Source organism: Pyxicephalus adspersus, chromosome 11 (genome assembly GCF_032062135.1).
Source record: "Pyxicephalus adspersus chromosome 11, UCB_Pads_2.0, whole genome shotgun sequence".
In the NCBI taxonomy this organism is placed as follows: Eukaryota; Metazoa; Chordata; class Amphibia; order Anura; family Pyxicephalidae; genus Pyxicephalus; species Pyxicephalus adspersus.
This window is the reverse complement of record NC_092868.1, coordinates 5,538,399-5,557,530: the sequence shown is the minus strand read 5'-3', so window position 1 is coordinate 5,557,530 and position 19,132 is coordinate 5,538,399. Positions and strand designations below refer to the sequence as shown.

General features: G+C 37.4%; 1 protein-coding gene across 6 annotated transcripts; it reads left to right on the top strand.

The window, feature by feature from the left end:
• The first annotated feature begins 450 nt into the window (after positions 1 to 450).
• LOC140341333 (B-cell receptor CD22-like) lies at positions 451 to 18,747 on the top strand. 6 transcript variants are annotated; one of them, XM_072427004.1, is made up of 10 exons: positions 451 to 2,945; positions 4,112 to 4,223; positions 8,721 to 8,833; positions 8,913 to 9,269; positions 10,175 to 10,468; positions 11,262 to 11,349; positions 12,805 to 12,892; positions 15,453 to 15,518; positions 15,657 to 15,701; positions 18,596 to 18,747. In XM_072427004.1, the coding sequence occupies exons 3-10, from the start codon at positions 8,794 to 8,796 to the stop codon at positions 18,674 to 18,676; spliced, it is 1,059 nt and encodes a 352-aa protein (XP_072283105.1). In that variant the 5' UTR covers positions 451 to 2,945; positions 4,112 to 4,223; positions 8,721 to 8,793; the 3' UTR covers positions 18,677 to 18,747. The 6 variants fall into 6 exon arrangements, with proteins under 6 accessions (XP_072283105.1, XP_072283106.1, XP_072283108.1 ...); XM_072427005.1 differs by lacking the exon at positions 4,112 to 4,223; XM_072427003.1 differs by lacking the exons at positions 451 to 2,945; positions 4,112 to 4,223 and adding an exon at positions 8,037 to 8,135.
• Positions 18,748 to 19,132: the final 385 nt, after the last annotated feature.

The window sequence follows — 19,132 nt, the reverse complement described above, 5'->3', positions numbered from 1 at the left end:
CAAGTTACACATGGCAATTTATGCCAATCATAGTTTAAAACAACTACTACTGCTATCACTACTTCTCTTTGATCGTAACATGGAGCTGAAACAACTGCCACTACTACACCACAATATCTCTCGATAAGGATTTTGTTTTCTCTCCATCATCCATAAATAAGTGTGTCTTAAAAAGCCCCTGGAGAAGCAACAAGGTGAAACGTGGCGGGTAAAACAGACGACTGTCCTAAATTCCACACAATTTTTTTGTGCTTTGCGATGTCTAGCCATAGTACAAATGTTACTTTCTGTATGTATTTGGTAACCCTCAGAAGTAAAAACCTAAAAGCCCCTTCTTTTGCCTCTATCCTCTACATGCTGTAAAGAATACTTGTAGCCTAAACAAACTTTCACTAAGTCAGTCAGCAGTAAGTAAATTCAAATATACTTAGAACAAACTTTGATCTATGTGGAGACTATGAGGATGAAAAAAAAAGAAGGGTCAGACACGATGGCACTTATACTTTTTAAGTCAATCAACTTTTATGTATATTTGTTGCCACTTGGTGTCTTTCTACAAAATAGTACATCAGGTTTGGAAATGGAGCAATAGTAACTGTCCCCACTTCTCTAATATTCTCATATAAGTCATATAGTCTACAGTGACCCAGTAACCACCATCCTAAAGCACAGAAAACTAAAATGATGGTAGATGCATTATGGAAACATTCATATAATTCCTCACAAGATCCACACTGATCAATTAATTCTGCACAGTGGATCACCACCATCATAGCCATTTGACCACTGACTATCTCAGGTCATCACCAACATATCTCTAATAGTAGTAATAATAGGGGGTCCAAGATCTTTATTACAATAAGACATTCAAAATGTCATCAAGGGAAATCCCACCCAACTATGCCAGCAAAGGACATATATAGACAAATATATGAAGAACGACCTTACAGTGTACTTCAAATAACATATTTGAAATAAATAATCCTGGAGGTGCCTTTCCATGCAATGCATACATATCATGCCCGAAGGGAGGGACTAAACCGGTGTTCTACATAGATTTCTGAAACGTAACAGCACCAGAGTAAGTCATTTTAGTTCATGAGAGCAACCTAAACAAAAAAAAGGACTGCAGTTCAGATTCAAACCTTGAATAGAAAAATAAAATAAACCAATGTAAATTCACATAGGGTTTTATTTATAAATAAGGGAATCTGGCTTTCCCTCAAAAATTCCTTTTTGTGAATCTTCCAGGTAAATGTCTTTCAATGACAGTAAATGATTCCCACTAGGGAATGTTTGAGGGATTGTCAGAGCCCATTAATACACTTATTTACCAAAATATACCATGAGTAGAATGGGAAAAAGACCAATTCAAAAGGGAAAGTCTCAACTTCAGCATGTTACAACTAAAATTGTTTGACCGAGAAATTACACTGAAATCTTTCAAGGAAAGGAAGCGATACAATAAAAAACAGCAAATGGGACTTTTGATGCATCCACATATCTCTACAGGATAAAACAATTATGTACAGAATTTAAAACCTTTAAAACCTTTTTCTTTTGCTTTAGCCGCATAATGAGTTAATACCCAATGCGTTTCACAGACACGTCAGTCTGCTTCATAAGAAGTACAGCAAAGGAAGTTTCTGACACCTCCTGTACTAAACACAGGCACACTGTACACACTGAAGATCCCCAGCACTAGAGGTTAACTAACCTCTAGTGCCCGGGGATCGCAGTGGAACTGCAGAAGAACTCTCAATGGAGAAACTGCATTCAATGCATTCATTGATTGAAACTGCATTGATTGAAACTGCATTCTTCTGCATTCATTGATCAGCGCAGCCCGCAATCTTTTTTTTTTTTTTTTTTAAATTTGAGCTCGATTAGCGAATTTACACGCGCCATTCTTGTTTCCAATTTTGATAAGTGAGAACAGCCAAATTCGCAGCAAGATCGAGTTTTAAAAAAATTGGTTGCTCATCCCTAGTCATTGACACTCCATAGGGCTGCTAGGGCATTCTTTATAGTAATATATAAAAAAATGCAGAGAGGAAAGGTGAACATTTAACTTGCAGCAAAGTGTTCCAAATGTTTGTAGGTTACTTATACCTTGTGGAATCCAAACAGAACATAGTAAAAATGTATCTTTTGTAAATAGCATGGCTTTAGAATCTTACGTATAATGTTTTTAGATGATCCACCCATACCAGTACTTTCTGTAAATAACAGAATGGTTGAAGGAAATTCTGAAATTGTTGGATGGCCAAACCGGGAGACAATTTGAAGCTTTATCTGGAGGAAACTGGATGGAAATATCACTCCTAGAATATGTTCCCACACACAAGGATGAGCTTCTGTTGCCATAGAATATACCAGGAACAGGTGGGCCTCTGTTGTTCATTTAGGATACCCATACCTTACCCCTAATTCTGCACATGGTGTCTAGGTGTGGGGGACATTACACTCCTTCTAGCAAGATCCTAGAACCTACAAACTTCTATTGGATTTGAGTGTTTGTTTTAACAAGATTTTGCTTTTTCTGCATTACTCTATTATTTTTTTTAAGTAATGTTTGAGAGAAGAGAATGACCAACAGAGTTCCCTGTGCAACGTATGTATAGTATACTCACCAGTAAATACAGAGACAAACCTTTAGATCATAATTAACCAATATTAAACAATACATTTTATGTGTTCTGTAGATGCTGGTACTGGAGTCCGAGTTGCTGTGCTTCAGACAACTGGGGGAGTCACTGGGCTAAAGTGCAGTTTTGTTCGTAGTAACCTGAATGTGACTCATTACACCTGGTTCAAGAATGGCAACTGATTAATAAATAAAACTGGACAGATCCTAGTATTTAACAGGAATGAAGATCAGTCTGGCTCGTTTTCCTGCATTGCTTACAACGCGGTTGGAAACTCCACCTCCGCAGAGTTTGAAGGTTGGTAATTCCAATACTTTTTGTTTTATTATTTATTTCATTTTTTTCCCATGAGGATATTTCCCTATCAATTTGCATAAAATGTTTTATTATGTTGCTTCTTGACTTGCCATTACATCACCACTACACAGGTATTCTGTCTCTCATGAATTATATGGTTACATTTCTAGACGTCTGCACTTAATGTGCAGGATCTTCTTCTTGGTCTTAGTGTTGCAGAAAACAGTACTGACATTACGATTTTAGTGTTCCTCTCTGGGTAATTACAGTGAGTGAGTGCAGGGTATGGAGGTGATCAGGGCACAATTTTTTTTACTAGGCTACCTAGGTCATTATCCAGAGTGTCAAGTCAACCAGGGGTGGCAACTACCTTCCCCATCAGGCACACAACGATTTAGTAGAGGTCCGCAGTTAATGCTTCCGACACCTGAATTTCAGAAGCTACACCAGCAGTAGAAATCAGTCATTGCCAGCTAAGGGAGACACAAAGATCGCAGATCTCAGCAAACCAGACTGTGGAGAGAGAAAGAGAAGACCATATTGTGGAATCCCAGTCAAAGCAAGTCAGAATTTAAAGGAAAGACAGACAGCCAGCATTAGTAGATCACTGAGCATTTAGAGCAAGATTATAGAAAGCTAGGCAGCCATTATTAATAGCCAGGGGCAATTTTTTTTACTACCCCAGGCCATCAACTTTGTCCCCCTATGCCACAACAGCAACATCTTTGGACATTATGCTACATATACCACACATGAACATCACACGAACAGTTCCCCATACACATGAAGAAATGATCAACCTAATTATGTATAAAATGGGGTAATAATAACCGGTCATTAATGAAAACAGCAGGTATTGATAAAAACTATACTAGAAACAAGTACATACATTATATATTGGCCTCAATATATCAGTAAGACAGCACTCCTCGGTTGAGGGGCAATATTGTGGACATCCCCCTCCCGTACATAGTCCCTTGTGTTATTTCCACCAGAGACAACTTTGAGTTCTGATTTATGAATCAGTGATTATTTTAGAACTTCTCTTTCTTTTGTTCACAGCCCCATTTATTGTCATTCTACCTCCCCATCCAGTTACACTGTGCAGCCCAGCTTACCTAGCGAGTATTCATACTTTTTTATATAAACTCCCTATCTTTCTTCAGGTCATACGCCCATTGATGGATTTATCAAGAAGATAAGTTATATGACTTTATTTCCAGTATTGGGGTTTATCTGCCGACCCATACTGACTCTGGTTATATAAATTTACTGCAGGTAGGATATTTAAGTAATTTGGAATAATCAAAAATACAATTTAATTGTTTTTAATTGTAATTTCTCATTTGCTCTTTTTAGAAATCTGTCTATAAAAAATAAATTAATTCATATTATTTTTTATTATATATTATATAAAATCAGTAGTTTTGCCTCTTTGATTCAGCCCGAAGGGAATAAAACTGAACATTGTCAATGTTGACTAATAGGATTTGATGTCTAGGGATGTCTGTCATTGTCAGATGGATGGGCTGAGCCTACTTGTTTTTGAAAGGTATTAGGTATGGTGCTTAGGGCCACAGGCTATACCTGTCAATTTTCAGTTATATAGTATATGATTCAACAAATCCATCCAGTTCACAATTATAGGTTATCAATGGCCAACAGCTGGATTGGTTGAGCCGTACACTACATCTAATTTTCCCTTATTAACTTCAATGGAATTAAGACCCCTGATCCTTCTGGAGCTGTTCTAATTTGGGTCCCGTGTCGTCCAGAAATCTTCTTTCATCCCGGTGCAGAGGAAGGCCGAGTGTCTCCATCTTCCTCCGTCTTCTTACTTTTTCTGGCTACGTCACCTGATCTCACACTGCACAGGCACAAGATCAGGTGACATAGCCTTCTGTAAATGGGGAAAAAATAAGTTTACCGATCTTAAAGCGAATGCATGAGATCGACATTCTTTTATCCTTTGAAGGATACAGACCCTTCTGAAGGATCGGTCACCTCCTGGATTGTGTGTGACGTAGGTATCCAAAGAGGCTCTGCGCTCCCATTCCGTGGCTGTAAAGACAGAAAAGAAGGGGCTTCACTTTTTTTCTTTTTAAAAAGGGTCTTGGGGTAAGTTTTACTTTACATAAAAGGGTTTTCTATCCTTTTGTGTAAAGTAAAAATGTTGGTGTTAGGTCTGCTTTAACATTTGGATACCAAATCAACCTAAAAATCGGGGTCAGTTTGAACAAACTGACAGCAAATTGAACTGATGAAAATTCATCCAGCAATAGAAATCAGATCTGTGCTAACGAGTATTGGAGACGAATAGAACAATTATGTAAACATAAGTCATAAAGTGTTCATGCATTTCAATAGACATATGGCTAAATAAAAACATTTATAAGAATAAAACACATGCCAGTATAAAAAATATTAAACACTATATTTAAAGTTGCAAGTTTGTGATAATAATCCTGTATTTACCTTAAGCTTTATCTTTTATGAATTTGTGGTTTAGTATAAACCTATGGCTATCTCTCTATCACCTTATCATACAAGTAAAGCTGCGTACACACCTGCAATTTTTCTCGTTGGAAAGGATCTTTCACGATCCTTTCCAACGAGAAAAGACTGCACGATGCATGAACGATGCTGTACATACAGCACCGTTCATGCTCTATGGAGAGGGGAGGGGGAGAGCGACGGAGCGGCACCCTGCTGCGCGCTCTCCCCTTCCCTTTCATTAGGATCGGTCGTCGTCCATCGTCCATGGATCCGCCAGGACGGTCGTCGGACGATGGACGACGACCGACTGTACACACGGCAGATTTTCGCCCGATAATTGGCCGATACCGATTATCGGGCGAGAAAAATTTGCCGTGTGTACGCAGCTTAATGAGTTTTTTTTACTTTTTAGTTTTAATACTGCAATAGCTTAACTGACTAAATTAATTAACCATCATGAGAACCCATTAAGAATATTTTCTTTACAAGCAAAATGCACTTATTTTTTTAAATGGAAAAAAATTAAAACACATTTTAATTAAGAAAATATTTTTTATACTAGATATATTCACATTTTATAATTGTAGTAGAAACATTCATTTTATCTTGCTTTTTATTACAAAAATGTATGAGGAATAAAAAGCACATTGATGTAAATACAAAATGATTCTTTTGGTCATAACAATATTTCTGGTGTTTCTTTAATTCTTTCTCAAGCCAGAGCTGTACTGAAACATTGTATGACAAACCATCTAAAAAAAAGTCCAACCCAAAGTCCAATCTCAAAAGAACGGTATAGCAACTCCTAAAAACACTTAGGTCTACAAACTGAGTGGACTTGATGAGTTACCAAATTTAAGTTGAGGTTGACTGTAAGGTTGGAAAAAAAAGTCATGATGGACAACTTGGTCTTTTTCTGCTATCTGCCATTCATCCCAAAAAAAGATAAATCTGTGATCAGCTGAAACTGGTCCTACTTCTCTATCATATATATGATAAGGGGGCTTATTTAACCTGAAACCTGAAAACATACCTTTGATTCCTTACCAGACACAAACTGATTACGGAACTCAAAACAGTGCACGACACTATAAACATTGTCCATTGGGCCATATCTCCAATAGCGGTAATAATGGGGAGTCCACAACCTTTTCTGCTATCGGCTTCCATTTGAGATGCCTTTAGGGGAAATGCCACCTGTCCAAGGCATTAGGAATCCAATCTAATTTCAGGATGTTACAACTAAAATTATATGCATTAAATAAATATGAAAAATGTACCATGACTGAGAAGTAAAATATCACCACATTCACTAGGCTAAGTGAATGATCTCGTTCAAGCTAATAATAAATCCTGGTAAGTGAAAAGCTTAATTTCCTTTGTTATATCACCCTCAATGACAGTACTACAGAAGAGTAAGAATATAAAAATAAATAACTACAAAACGCTTACCGTATTTATGATTCATAATACTTCTAAAGCAGAGATAATGTTATAAGCAGGATTCTGACATCTGACTATAATGGAAGTGGAAATCATCTATATATCCTGTATATAAAGATTTGATATTAATGTGGCATCATAGTGTTTAGGTTTGGGTGGCATTTGAAAGAACTGGTCAATTCTGCATTTTTTAGTTTTAATTTTACAGCTCATACAAACACAAACAGGAATTGAATATTCAATCATTGTATATACCAACCCCAGAAGAAATGAAGATTTATTTGATAATATGGAGAGTGTTAACTATGCTGAAAAAAAATAATATTTTTTCTCTTCTCTTTTCTTTTCCTCTTCATTCTCTTCTCTCATCTCTTTTCTTTTCCCTTTTCTTCTCCTCTCCCTTCTTTTCATTTCTATTATCTTGTCCCACCTCTTCTTTTTTTTTTCTCCCTTCTCTTCTTTTTTCGTCTCCTCTCCATTCTTTTCTCTTATCTCTTCTCTCTTCTCTTCTCCTATGTCTTCTCTCTTCTCAGATTTTCACCTTCTCTTCTCTCATCTTCTCTATTCTTATCCTGAGAAATGTTATGTAGTTCACAGAGAGTATTGGAACACAGAGTAACAGAGCTGAGGCCAAAAGCCCAGCTCACAAGAACTTTGCTGGGTTCACAAAATGTTGCCCTATTGTAGAGATATAACAAAATGCTTTTATTAGAATATTTACCAGACCAAAAGGGAGCAAATAAGAAAAGTTTTCTGTTAGTGTTTACATAGATTTCAACAAGAAGATTAACCCTGGAATCTTTGCTCAAAATAGTAAAGCAGAGGGAAAGAAAACAAGTCGCCAGTTTTGTCTGTAGTCTGCTGGTCTTTCCCCGTGTCCCATGTCTTGTTCTATATTGTATGGCGGCAGCCATCTTGGTAGAAGCACTGACACCACCAAATATCATTCCAAATCTCTTAGACATCTAGGCATCAGTGGGATCAGATAGCCTGCTACAATTTACAGCTATTAGACATTGAGACATTAGAGCATTGGTTAGACACAATTAGTACATCAAATCTTTACTATCGTGTTCAGGTCCACTTTAAGATTTACTGCCAACAGTTACTGTGATATTCCTTATTCATTGCATACTCTATTCATTGCAACATGCAACATGATTAGGACATTTTAGTAACAAAACAGGAAGTTACAGATTGTATAGAAACCTGTAGTGTGGAATGAATCCAGATTAGACTAAGGAGAAACAAGTAAGTGCCAACATCATTTTTCTATTATTCACCAGGTTCACAATTGCTTAGTTGGATCCAAACTTTTCTAAATCTGTTTTTACAGTTTATAAACTTTTTGGATCAAGTTCTTGATTGGTAACCAATAGTATGGGAGACAATCACAACAAAACTCTGATGAACAAAGTAATTTTGTTAAAATGATTTTGCAGGGAAGTTACAGAATCCACAGGCATCAAAATTTAGCAGAAGCCAGAACTTTCTATTTCACTCATCAAGCTCATTCTAAATCTTCTTGGAATAAAAATTAATATATAAACTTGTCAACAGTTAACAATAAATGTATTAAAAAATATTATTTTTATCCTGCTGTTTAAAATGTATTTTCTCCTCTTAACTGTTTTATTTTGAGTAAATAAATATTCAGAAAGTTTGCATTTATACAAATTAATAGTGATGAAATGATAATTATGTAATTTGCAGAAACATATACAGAATTTTCTTTCCTGTAATCCAACCTTTGCTCTCTCACATTGTGCTATAAATAATATATATTCTTTAACTTGATTTTTACTATTCTGCTATTATTATTTTTATATTTATCAGGTAATACATCATTCATCAAAGCTAGAAGAGTAATATATGAAATCTATACCTTTACATCTATTTTTGTGCCGTCATGAACAGAAACAACATTTTAATATTTGCTCTTCTACAAGGTATTTTCTTGTCTTATTGGTTACTAATAAATGAAGATATATACACTAAATATTAAATTGTTTTTTTTTTTATTACAAGCAACTTTCACCATTCAGGAAAAAAAATTTAATTTCCCATCTGAGATCCAAGCATTGATGGGCTCTTGTGTGGAAATTCCCTGCACTGTCAAAACATCGGCTACAGAACCAAAGAATACCATGGTGGTCTGGCACATTGTGGGGGCTTTCTTTGGTAAAAGGATTATTTACAGCTCAAATCCCTCTGAAATATCGGCAAATTATAGAAATCGAGCGGCACTTATAGGCAATCCGGAAGACAGCTGCACTCTCAGAATTCATAATGTAGGAAGCAAAGATATGAGGACATATTATCCAGCCGATAGGAAGTTACCAGCTGACAGAAAGGTTTCCGAGTATGTTCAGTTACAGGTTACAGGTAAATATTAATTTATTATTCCATTTTGTGATGTGGTCTTCAAAGGCAAAGTAACAAATTAATGTTAGTTAGGCATGTAGCTGTTTTCAATAAAATATATATTATTATTATACCTTATTAGGAGTAACTGTTGGGGTTAGCTTTGATATTTTTGGGGTTAGCTTTATGTTACAACAGGCTGCTAGCAAACACTGGCATTGGAGTCTGTTTACATGCCAATGATTCCAGTATTGGCGCTGTTCCCACAATAAGTTTCCAAGGGGCCCATGTGGTTGGACACAAGGGGTCTATTAAATGGTTTGTAACTGTTTGCTGATAGCTGTACAGAATGAAGCATAACAAAAACACACTTTTGTTTATTGAATAAAGGCACTAGAGGAGGGGAAGACATGCCTACGTCAACTACACTACAGCAGCCCCCCCCCCCCCCCCAAGCCTCCCTACCATGGGTAAATCTGAAGCTACTCTTACAAACAAAGATACGCAACACCCCAGAGCTGCTAAACCTTGGCCAACCCTTTCTGCCCCTGGCAATTTCCATCTGCCATTGATCCTACCCATCTTATGAGCCAACATAAATGTTTGAGGGCTGACCTAGTGGTGAACTCCAATGATTTGCGGAAGTGTGGTATTGCTTCTATTGTTGCAGCTCCAACTCCTTCATCTGAATTGTCACCAGGCAGAACAAATAGAATGAGTACAGCTTCCTAGTGGAGAGTAAAGGGTTCTATTGTATGTATATATATGTATATATATTAGACATACGTTATATTTGTATTGTGATCATAATGCCTCATATATTTTTAGTTTAGTTTTAGTTTGCAGACTTCCAAATTATTCGAAACTTTTTTTTTAATTATTCATACAGACCCTTTAAATCCTAATTCTTTAAATTTCCTTCTCAGATGTTCCACCTCGACCAGTGATGTCCTTACCTGAGGAGATAATTATAGGAAGGCCAACCCCGATCACGTGTTCCGTAAATCATACCTGTGCCACCAGTCCACCTTCTCTGAATTGGAACCTCCCAGGGTGGCCTGTGAAGGAGAATAACATAGACCATGGAGAGGGGAATTGGTTGGCAACATCTGAACTAACTTATCAACCTTCTTTAGAAGAAAATGGGTCAACCATTCTGTGTATAGCAACATTCCCTAATGGGCAAACAAGTAGGATTAGAGCTCAACTCATTATAAAAGGTATATTATTATCGTATTACATTAGACATTAACTAGTTGTAAAGATTTATTTAGAAAAAAGCCTTTTTGACTTTATTTAATCCTTACACCTCAATCCTTCTGATCTCCTTCTTGTCCATACACCTCATCCAATGTTGGCTGCACATGGGCAGATGCTCTGGGCTGCCTTACTGATAATAATGGGTCATGTTTGTAGTGACAACATTTCTGCTTGTGGTTTCCACCGCTCCAGTGATGTCAGGAGCAGTGATACAACATTGTCACCTTATAACAGAACAGGGACCTTCATGGACAATGATTTATCATCAATGATGTTTTAAATAAAATATTTCAGAAATATAATGTTTGAGAAATACACAAAATGTATGCAGATTCTGGCCCTCATGGACTGGAGTTGGCCCTTTTTAATAATTGTGTTTACATTTATTTTACGTGTTAGGGTTGGGTCGGGGTAGTGATCACAGTCATGGACATTATTGGACTTTTTTTGTTTGTTTTTGGTATATAAAGCAGAACATCGAAAACTAACAAAGCAAATTAGAAAGTGACAATGTTATGAAGTTATAGAAGCACCATATTAAAAATCAATAATGACGAATCTGACGTGTGAATGTCACAAAGATGATGAATCCATTGGATAAAATGATCATAATAAATGTAATGAAAATATAATTTAATGGTGACTCAAACAGCTGGCATGTGACATATTCTGAGAAAAGAGAGCAATCAAGAGTGGGAAGAATAATAGGTGTGTGTATGTATATACATATTGTTTGTTTTTTTATTATTACAGAGGAAAACACATTGAACAGAAATATCAGGACAGGTATTGTTGCTGCATGCTTGATCCCATTGTTGCTAATCGTCTTCTTTATTTTAAGGTATAGTAACAAGACTATGATCACTAAAAACAGTAATACAGTATAAGGGCTGTGCTAAAACAATGCAAAAGTGGGCATAACTTTGATTAGCTGCCAAGGGCCACTCAGATGTTGGTAGTGTAATTTTTCCTCTATACAGGCGCTTCAGAATATTTCTCTTTATTGTAGGTGAATATTAGATTCCAAGCAGAAACAACATTCCATCATTGAGTTCTTTATAATGAATGCGTTTCACACTTACTTCCTTATTACTAAAGCAAAGGCGACTCTGTATTTCTGGACTCTAATTTTCTGTATTTCTGGCTCTTGACACCTCTTGCCTGCTGCCTGCTCGACCCAGGCCTTCATTGACTATTCTCCCGCTTGCTGATTTGGTACTGTGCATTGTCCTACCCACCCTGGCGTGCCCAAGAGCCACAACCTGGCAGCCACCTGCAGTGCAGCATCCACACCACTAGAGGTGCTCGAGAAGACCTGGCTGCTTCTTGGATTCTGCACCTTAGCCCTTCTCAGGGCTCACATCCCTATTGTGCGAGCTATAGCTCCCCCTAGAGGCTCTGTCTCTCCAAGCGTTACAAGCTGTCCAACACGCACAGAGGGCTAAAGAGATGACACCATTGACAAGAGCATGAATATGAGCACAGATGGTGAAAAAAGGAGAAAACCTGCATGTCGTCAATGGTGCCACTACGGCATGATGTTTCTGTTTGGAATCTTAAAAATGCTTAGAATTTAAAAAATGCAAAAAAATACATTTATTAATTTGTTATTAAATATAAAATGACATTTGTCTTTTACATTTGCCTTGAGTTAAACTATATAGTACAAGAAAACCTTAACATTGATAACTGGGTAATGCAAACCTATCCCCTGTCATGGCAAGCATAGAAGCAGATCCGTATTGATGTGATCAGTTTGCATCTCTTTAATTTGCTTATTAGTGCTACAGCACCTGTAAATTCATATTCAGCTTTGCTGCCACTGCCCTCTCCAACCCGGAGCTGTTCTGCAGCGTAAGTAGCATTGTAGTGCACATTGCAGGGAAAGACTTATGCATTGCAGCAGGAACTTTTTTTCCCTATGGACATCATTAGGTTGGACTCCAACCTCTGGAAAAGAGACGGTACAGAGGCCACGCAGTCATGTGATCATAGGACAAAGCATTATATAAAATGGTACAGAGGTTTAGAAAGTTTATTTAAATTGTCTTTTTTTTACCTTTTTTTGTATACTTTAGGCAGTGGGTGGAATATTTGGCTGACCTTATTTAGCACTTGCAACATTTCTGAATAGAAGTAAGAAATGCTCATATTTCTTCATTTTCTTTTCAAATTATGTCACAATCATTTGTTTAGGCCTTACAAAACAACCCAACTTCTGTCTTTTACTAACAAACACCCACTGCCAGCTTCCGCCTACAAATGATTCTCAACTTTTCTCTTCTGTTTGTTTAAGGTTTTCTCTAGGTAACAGAGATTCCAAATCCAGAGCTGTGATTTCATATGATGGAAAAAATGAATATTTTACTGTAAAAGACCCCAAGGTAATTGTGTCTGGAGGAAACTGTGACTTATGTACAGGCAAACTTAAACCTGCCCAATACAGAGTTGGTAGTTGGTCAATTTGGGCAATATGGGCAGCATGGTGGCTCAGGGGTTAGCACTCTGGCCTTTGCAGCACTAGGTCCCAGGTTTGAATCCCAGACACTATCTGCATGGAGTTTGCAGGTTCTCCCTGTGTCTGCATGGGTTTCCTCTGGGTACTCTGGTTTCCTCCCACATCCCAAAAACATGCAGTTAGGTTAATTAGCTTCCCCCTAAAAAAAAAAAAAAAAAAAAAAAAAAAAAAAAACTTGACCCTAGACTTCAATAATGACATATGACTATGGTAGGGACATTAGATTGTGAGCTCCTTTGAGGCACAGTTAGTGACACGACTATAGACTTTGTACAGCGCTGCGTAATATGATGGCGCTATATAAATACTGTGTGTAGTAATAATTGTTCCTAAGTGTTAACTCCCTTCAATTAATATATGGGCTCTAGGATATAATGTTTATAGGCCAGCGTGGTTGGCAAAGCTGAGGAGCAGGTGGTTATTGGGGATGGCAGCAGATATTTGCTAGATTTTGTTCCTCCAAAGGAAGTAAATGAATACTTACCTTTTATTAGCAGCTGGTAAGTTAAAACCTCTACAGAACTCCGAGCACCATTGCTGCATCTGCCTCGTCTTTGGGTGTCAGATGCTGTGTCCACTGTTGATCAGTCTGATTCCTCCAACCAACTTTTAAGTCTCAACTGTGTACTGTAATCACATAGGGTGGGTGGATGAAGCCATCGTGTCCAATGGGGGGACATGCTATTACCACAACTAGAAGGGTCACACAACAACAATATCCACTGCCGCTCACCACCTCCCACATTGGTGAGTATTCATCTACCCGTCTAGGGGTTTCAATTCTTTTCACTTAGGCACAGGGTCATTATATGGTTTTAATGGGTCTACATTAGGAAACTTTTATAATTTAGTACCAGGATCACATTTCATTCACTGGCCATTCACTAGCCACATATATACACCCACTGGCCATTTTATTAGGTGCACCTCACTTGTATCAGTCTGGACCACTTTTTGCCATGAGAATTGTTAAAATTCTTCATTGCATAGCTTGAACGAGGTGCTAGAAACACTCTTCAATATTTTTCATCCATATTGGCATAATAGTATAATGCATTTGCTGCACATTTTGAGTTGTACATTTATACTACAAATCCCTCATTCCACCATATCCCAAAAGTTCTCTATTGGATGGAGATCTGGTGACTGAGAAGGCCACTTGATGCATTGTCATGTTCAACAAACCAGTTTAAGGTTATCATGGCACATTATCCTGCTGGAGGTAGCCATCAGAAGATGGGTGCACTGTGGTCATAGAGGGATAGACATAAAGACATTACAAAAGTAGGCTAGAATTTAAATTATGGCCAGTTTGGTACCAAGGGGTTCGAAGTGTGCCCCGGAAAATATCCCCCACACCATCATTCCACCACCAACCTGAACCACTGATACAAGGCAGAATCCATACTTTCATGTTTTTGAGGTCAAATGACCCTACTATCCAAATGTTGCAGCAGAGATGAAGACTCATTAGACCAGGCAATGTTTTCCCAATTTCCTCTTGTCAAATTTTGGTGAACCCATGTGAATTGAACCCTCAGGTTCCTGTTCTTAGCTGATATTTAGGATACAGTATAAACAGTCTCCCTGATAACATGATGAGTCAGTGAAAAGGGAAATATTCTTTCTGGTATGTAATTTTTTGATGTCACTCTTTAAATGTCACCACTTCATAATGTATTTCAACATTTTTTCCACCTTGCTGCCACAGCATATTACAGCATTGGTATTTTAAAATATTGTTTGCTTTTTTTTAAAGGTTTGCTTCACAGTAAACCAATAAAGCATCAGCTAAAGATAATATTAAAAGGTACAGAAATGCTGTATTTATATTTTGAAATTTGGTATTTAGCCGTATTTGTTAAAGACATCTAGATTTCTTTTCACTTGATTTGTATAAGATCATTGATCATTGAGAGGATACACTTTCATCAGTGAAGCTGGGTGATCCACCAAATCTTGAATGATTTTCTATTTGCTATCAAATATTTTAAAATCCTGAACCAGATCCATTCTAAGTTTGCGGGATCACCCAGCTTCACTGATTCAAGTGTATCCTTTTCAGCCTTGGAGAGCTTTAATAAATCAGACCCATTGTAACCATTTTGACTAAAGTAAAAGCCCACTTAGCCAAGTAAATGTTTCCTTATCCTAAAAATGACATATATGTCTTGATATTGTCATGTAAGAATGACTTACATACAATCTATAGGCCGAAAAAAAAAAAATCCTTAACCTCCCTTTTTTAAATTTGACCACTGTTATTGTTACTGTAAATCAAAAGGTTACATTTCATTCTATAAATTAATATTAAAAAGTATAAAACACTGAAAATATATTTACACATTAAAATAAATATATTTCATTGCAATACAAAAAAATCAATACATTTAAAGTAGTTTTTTTATTCTCTTTTATTAAAATAGGATACTGGGTATACAGATCTTATTGAGAGAGAAAAAACAATGTATTGTGTATTAGAGGTAAGTCAGGTAATACAATCCTCATTAACTTAATATTTTTTCTATTATTTCTGATAACATAAATATGTATGTGTCCATTGTCACACTGGGATACAATTCATATAATTTAGGAATCATAATTTACCAAATTCTGATTTTTGTCTGCAGCCAAAGAATCGGATGGCAATATCTGCTCCAAATAATCAAAGCTCAGTAAGTTTTTTTCTAATTCTTTCTTTTTAACAACATAACAGATATGCAAATCTTATGCACAGAGAATATTCAGTGTCTTGAGGAAGTATTCTGGCCACTTTACTTATTTTTGTTATGTTGGGGCTTCATGTTAGAATTTCATAAATTATTTTTCCAATCTACACTCAGTGCTTTTTAATAACAAAGTGAAAATAGGATTTTAGATGATTTTGTAAATGTTTTAGAAAAATCAGTTTTCAGACTTTGCTTTTGCATTTTGATTGGAGTCCACTTGGGAAGGCACAGACCTCTCTATAGAAGAGAGAATATGTGATGACGCATCAGAGGAAAAACCAAGCCATGAGGTCACAGGAAACTTGGGAAGGTTACAAAATCATTGTTCCCAAGAGCACAGTGGCCTCCATAATTCTCAAATAGTATAGGTTTGTCAAGGCCAGGACTCTTCCATGACCTCCGAACTATAAAGGAACACGTTTGGATTTATGTGTTTTGGATCTCCTAAAAATCCCTCCATAGTTCTTGCCCCATTTACCTTTCTGCCCTGATAGAAAAATACTCGCCTAGCCGCTCTCTCCGCTCCTCCAATGACCTACTAATGACTTCCTCACTCATAACCTCATCACACCCACAGATACAAGAATTTTCTAGAGCTGCCCCCACTCTCTGGAATGGTCTTTCTTGTCCTATTCAGCTTGCTCCTAATTTCTCCTTAAAAGTGCCCTTAAAACCCAACGCTTCAACCTCACCTACCTGTCTTCTTCTGTCTTCTATTCTCTCACTACTTCCCACCATTCTATATCCTCCCTCCTATTGTGTGATACTTCCCCCACCTCTTAGATTGTAAACTCTTTGGGGCAGGGTACTCTCCTCCTCCTGTGTCACACTGTCATTATCTGTCTGTCATTTGCAACCCCTATTTAATGTACAACACTGCATAATATTTTGGTGCTATATAATACCTGTTTATTAAAATAATAACAATGTTTTAAACAAAATAAGTGTTAAAGAAATTATATAACATGTTTTTTATATTCAGGATTTATTAGAGTACCCAGCCATTAGCTTTAATGACAGCATTGCACTCTTCTGGCATTCTCTCAATCAGATTCATGAGGAAATCACCTGGAATGTTTTTTTAATAACAGCCGTGCTTTGTACAGAGTTCATTTTTGGATTTTGATGCCTTCTTAATGTGTTTGAGATCACCAGTTGTACTGTGCAGAGATTGGGTTAGTATACAGTTCAAAAAGGTACAGTAAATGGTCCTACTATTAGAACTACTGTTCTATTTCATATCATGACCACTTAACTAAATAATGGGAAGTTATTATTTCTTGAAGACATGATGGTCAGTCAAGCTGAAAAATTTTACAAACTTTGAACGTCTCGAAAACTATCAAACGCTATCATGAAACTGACTGTCATGAGGATCACCCCAGGAATGGAAGACCAAGAGTCAACTCCTCATAAAAGTATGAGCCTTGGAAACTTGAGCCCACAATAATGGTTCAAAGGTTTCAAGTAGAAGACTTAACATCAACTGTTCGGAGGAGAATGTGTGAATCAGCCTTTCATGGCCAAATTTCTGCAAACAAGCGACTACTGAAGAAGAACAAGAAGAAGAAGAGAATTGCTTGGGCCAAGAAACTCAATGAATGGACATCAGTGCAAATCTCTAATTTGGTCTGATGGGTCAAGATTTTAGAATTTTAGTTCCAAACCCAATATCCTTGTGAGATGCAGAAGGTAAGTGGAGGGTTTGTATATGTTGATGATGGCTCCCATTGTGAAGCATGGAGGAAGAGTTGTGATGGTGTGGGGGTACTTTACTGGTGGCAACGTTGGTGAGTTATTCAAAATTCAAGGCACATGTAACCAGTATTCTGCAGTGACAAGCCATCCTATGTGGGGGGTATTTCATTGGGCCATTATTTGCTTTTCAACAGGACAATGACTAGGGATGAGCAAGCGAATTGGGCCGTTCTGGCTTACCAAACATGTAGGCGGGAACGACCTTTGTAAATTCAACCAGCGAGACCTGCAAGACCAATAAGGAACACAGTGTGAGTCTCACGGCTGGCTACTCATGAATGACTACAGCATGGGAAAAATCCTCTAATTTTTCCCACGGCCGTGTTTATTTATAAACGCAAGCCGCATGTATTTATGAATGCAGCCGCGATAATCCTCCTCTCAGAGTGAGTCATGTGTGTATAAATTTTCCCACGCTGCATTCATTCATGAGCAGCCAGCCGTGAGACTCACACTGTGTTCCTGGATAGAGAGACTTTATCCAGGAACACATACTACAGGGCTGCAACAGCAATCACGGGAGTGGAGCTTCAATGCTCCCCTGATTGGTGTTGCCGCCCTGAAGTATGTGTTCCTGGATAGAGTCTCTCTGCCTTTACTAGTTTGTCTTCTATTTGACCACAAAAAAGGATCTGGCCTCCATAATCACCCAACCTAAGCCCAGTTGATGTGGTTTCAGATAAGTCGTACTGCAGAGTGAATGCAAAGAAGCCAACAAGTGACCAGCACATCCAGGAACTCCTTCAGGACTGATGCAAAACTATTTCAGAATCTGCTTGTGAATTTCAAGAGTGTGCAAAGCTGTCATCAAGGCTAAATACGGCTACTTGAATCTAAACTATAAAATACATTCAGGGCTGTCTATAACTTTTTTTATTTAATACACAATTCCATAAGTGTTCCTTCATAGTTTGGAGATATTCAATATTAAACTAAAAAAAATAAAAATAATGAAAAAGTATTAAACAAGGTGTGTAAAGTAAATTTAAGAAATATGGTATTTTGTATGAAGTAAATGTAGATCATATGATTATATCATATTTTTGAATCAAAATTTAACCAAATTTTCTTCTTTTCTACAGACATCGAAGAACTTGTCAGTGCAAGGAAAAAACAATCTAAAGCAAGCTGAATATGTCAACATATATGAGACTCTAACTTAATCTTGACTGTGATATTGGAAAATAATAATTCTTGATCCCTCCTTTAAATATAAAAGGATTTTCTTCTAAAATGCCTTTGTCTGGAAATTGTCTCTCTAGCAGACAAGGGTCATAAACTTCCCCTTATCAGGTATTTTTTTATCTGACAACCAGGGTCCTTCCAGTCTAGTGGTCACCAAAGGAGGAGAAACCTTCCCCATAGTGATGTCATGATGGCTTAACCGCACCCACTTCCATCACAGATCGGAGCCTGCGATAGGAGAGTGGGCAGGTTGTGTCCAGGGACACAGCCCGCCCATATCCCTGAGTCTGGGATTTGTCCTTCTTCTGGCCCCGCTCGGGGGTGCACCAGCCAGAGCCGCAGACCACCAACATTTTCTCATGGACCACCAGTGCTGCTCTAGTCACAACACCGGCTCTGACTGTCTGGGTATTGTGCCTGCAAGACTCATACCA

What these genes read in the sequence shown, in the direction of transcription:
- LOC140341333 (XM_072427005.1), top strand. Translation starts at nt 8,794, where the DNA reads ATGAACAGAAACAACATTTTAATATTTGCTCTTCTACAAG. An exon ending in AATATTTGCTCTTCTACAAG is followed by an intron (nt 8,834 to 8,912) that starts GTATTTTCTTGT and finishes TTTTATTACAAG; the next exon opens with CAACTTTCACCATTCAGGAA. An exon ending in TTACTGTAAAAGACCCCAAG is followed by an intron (nt 12,893 to 15,452) that starts GTAATTGTGTCT and finishes TTATTAAAATAG; the next exon opens with GATACTGGGTATACAGATCT.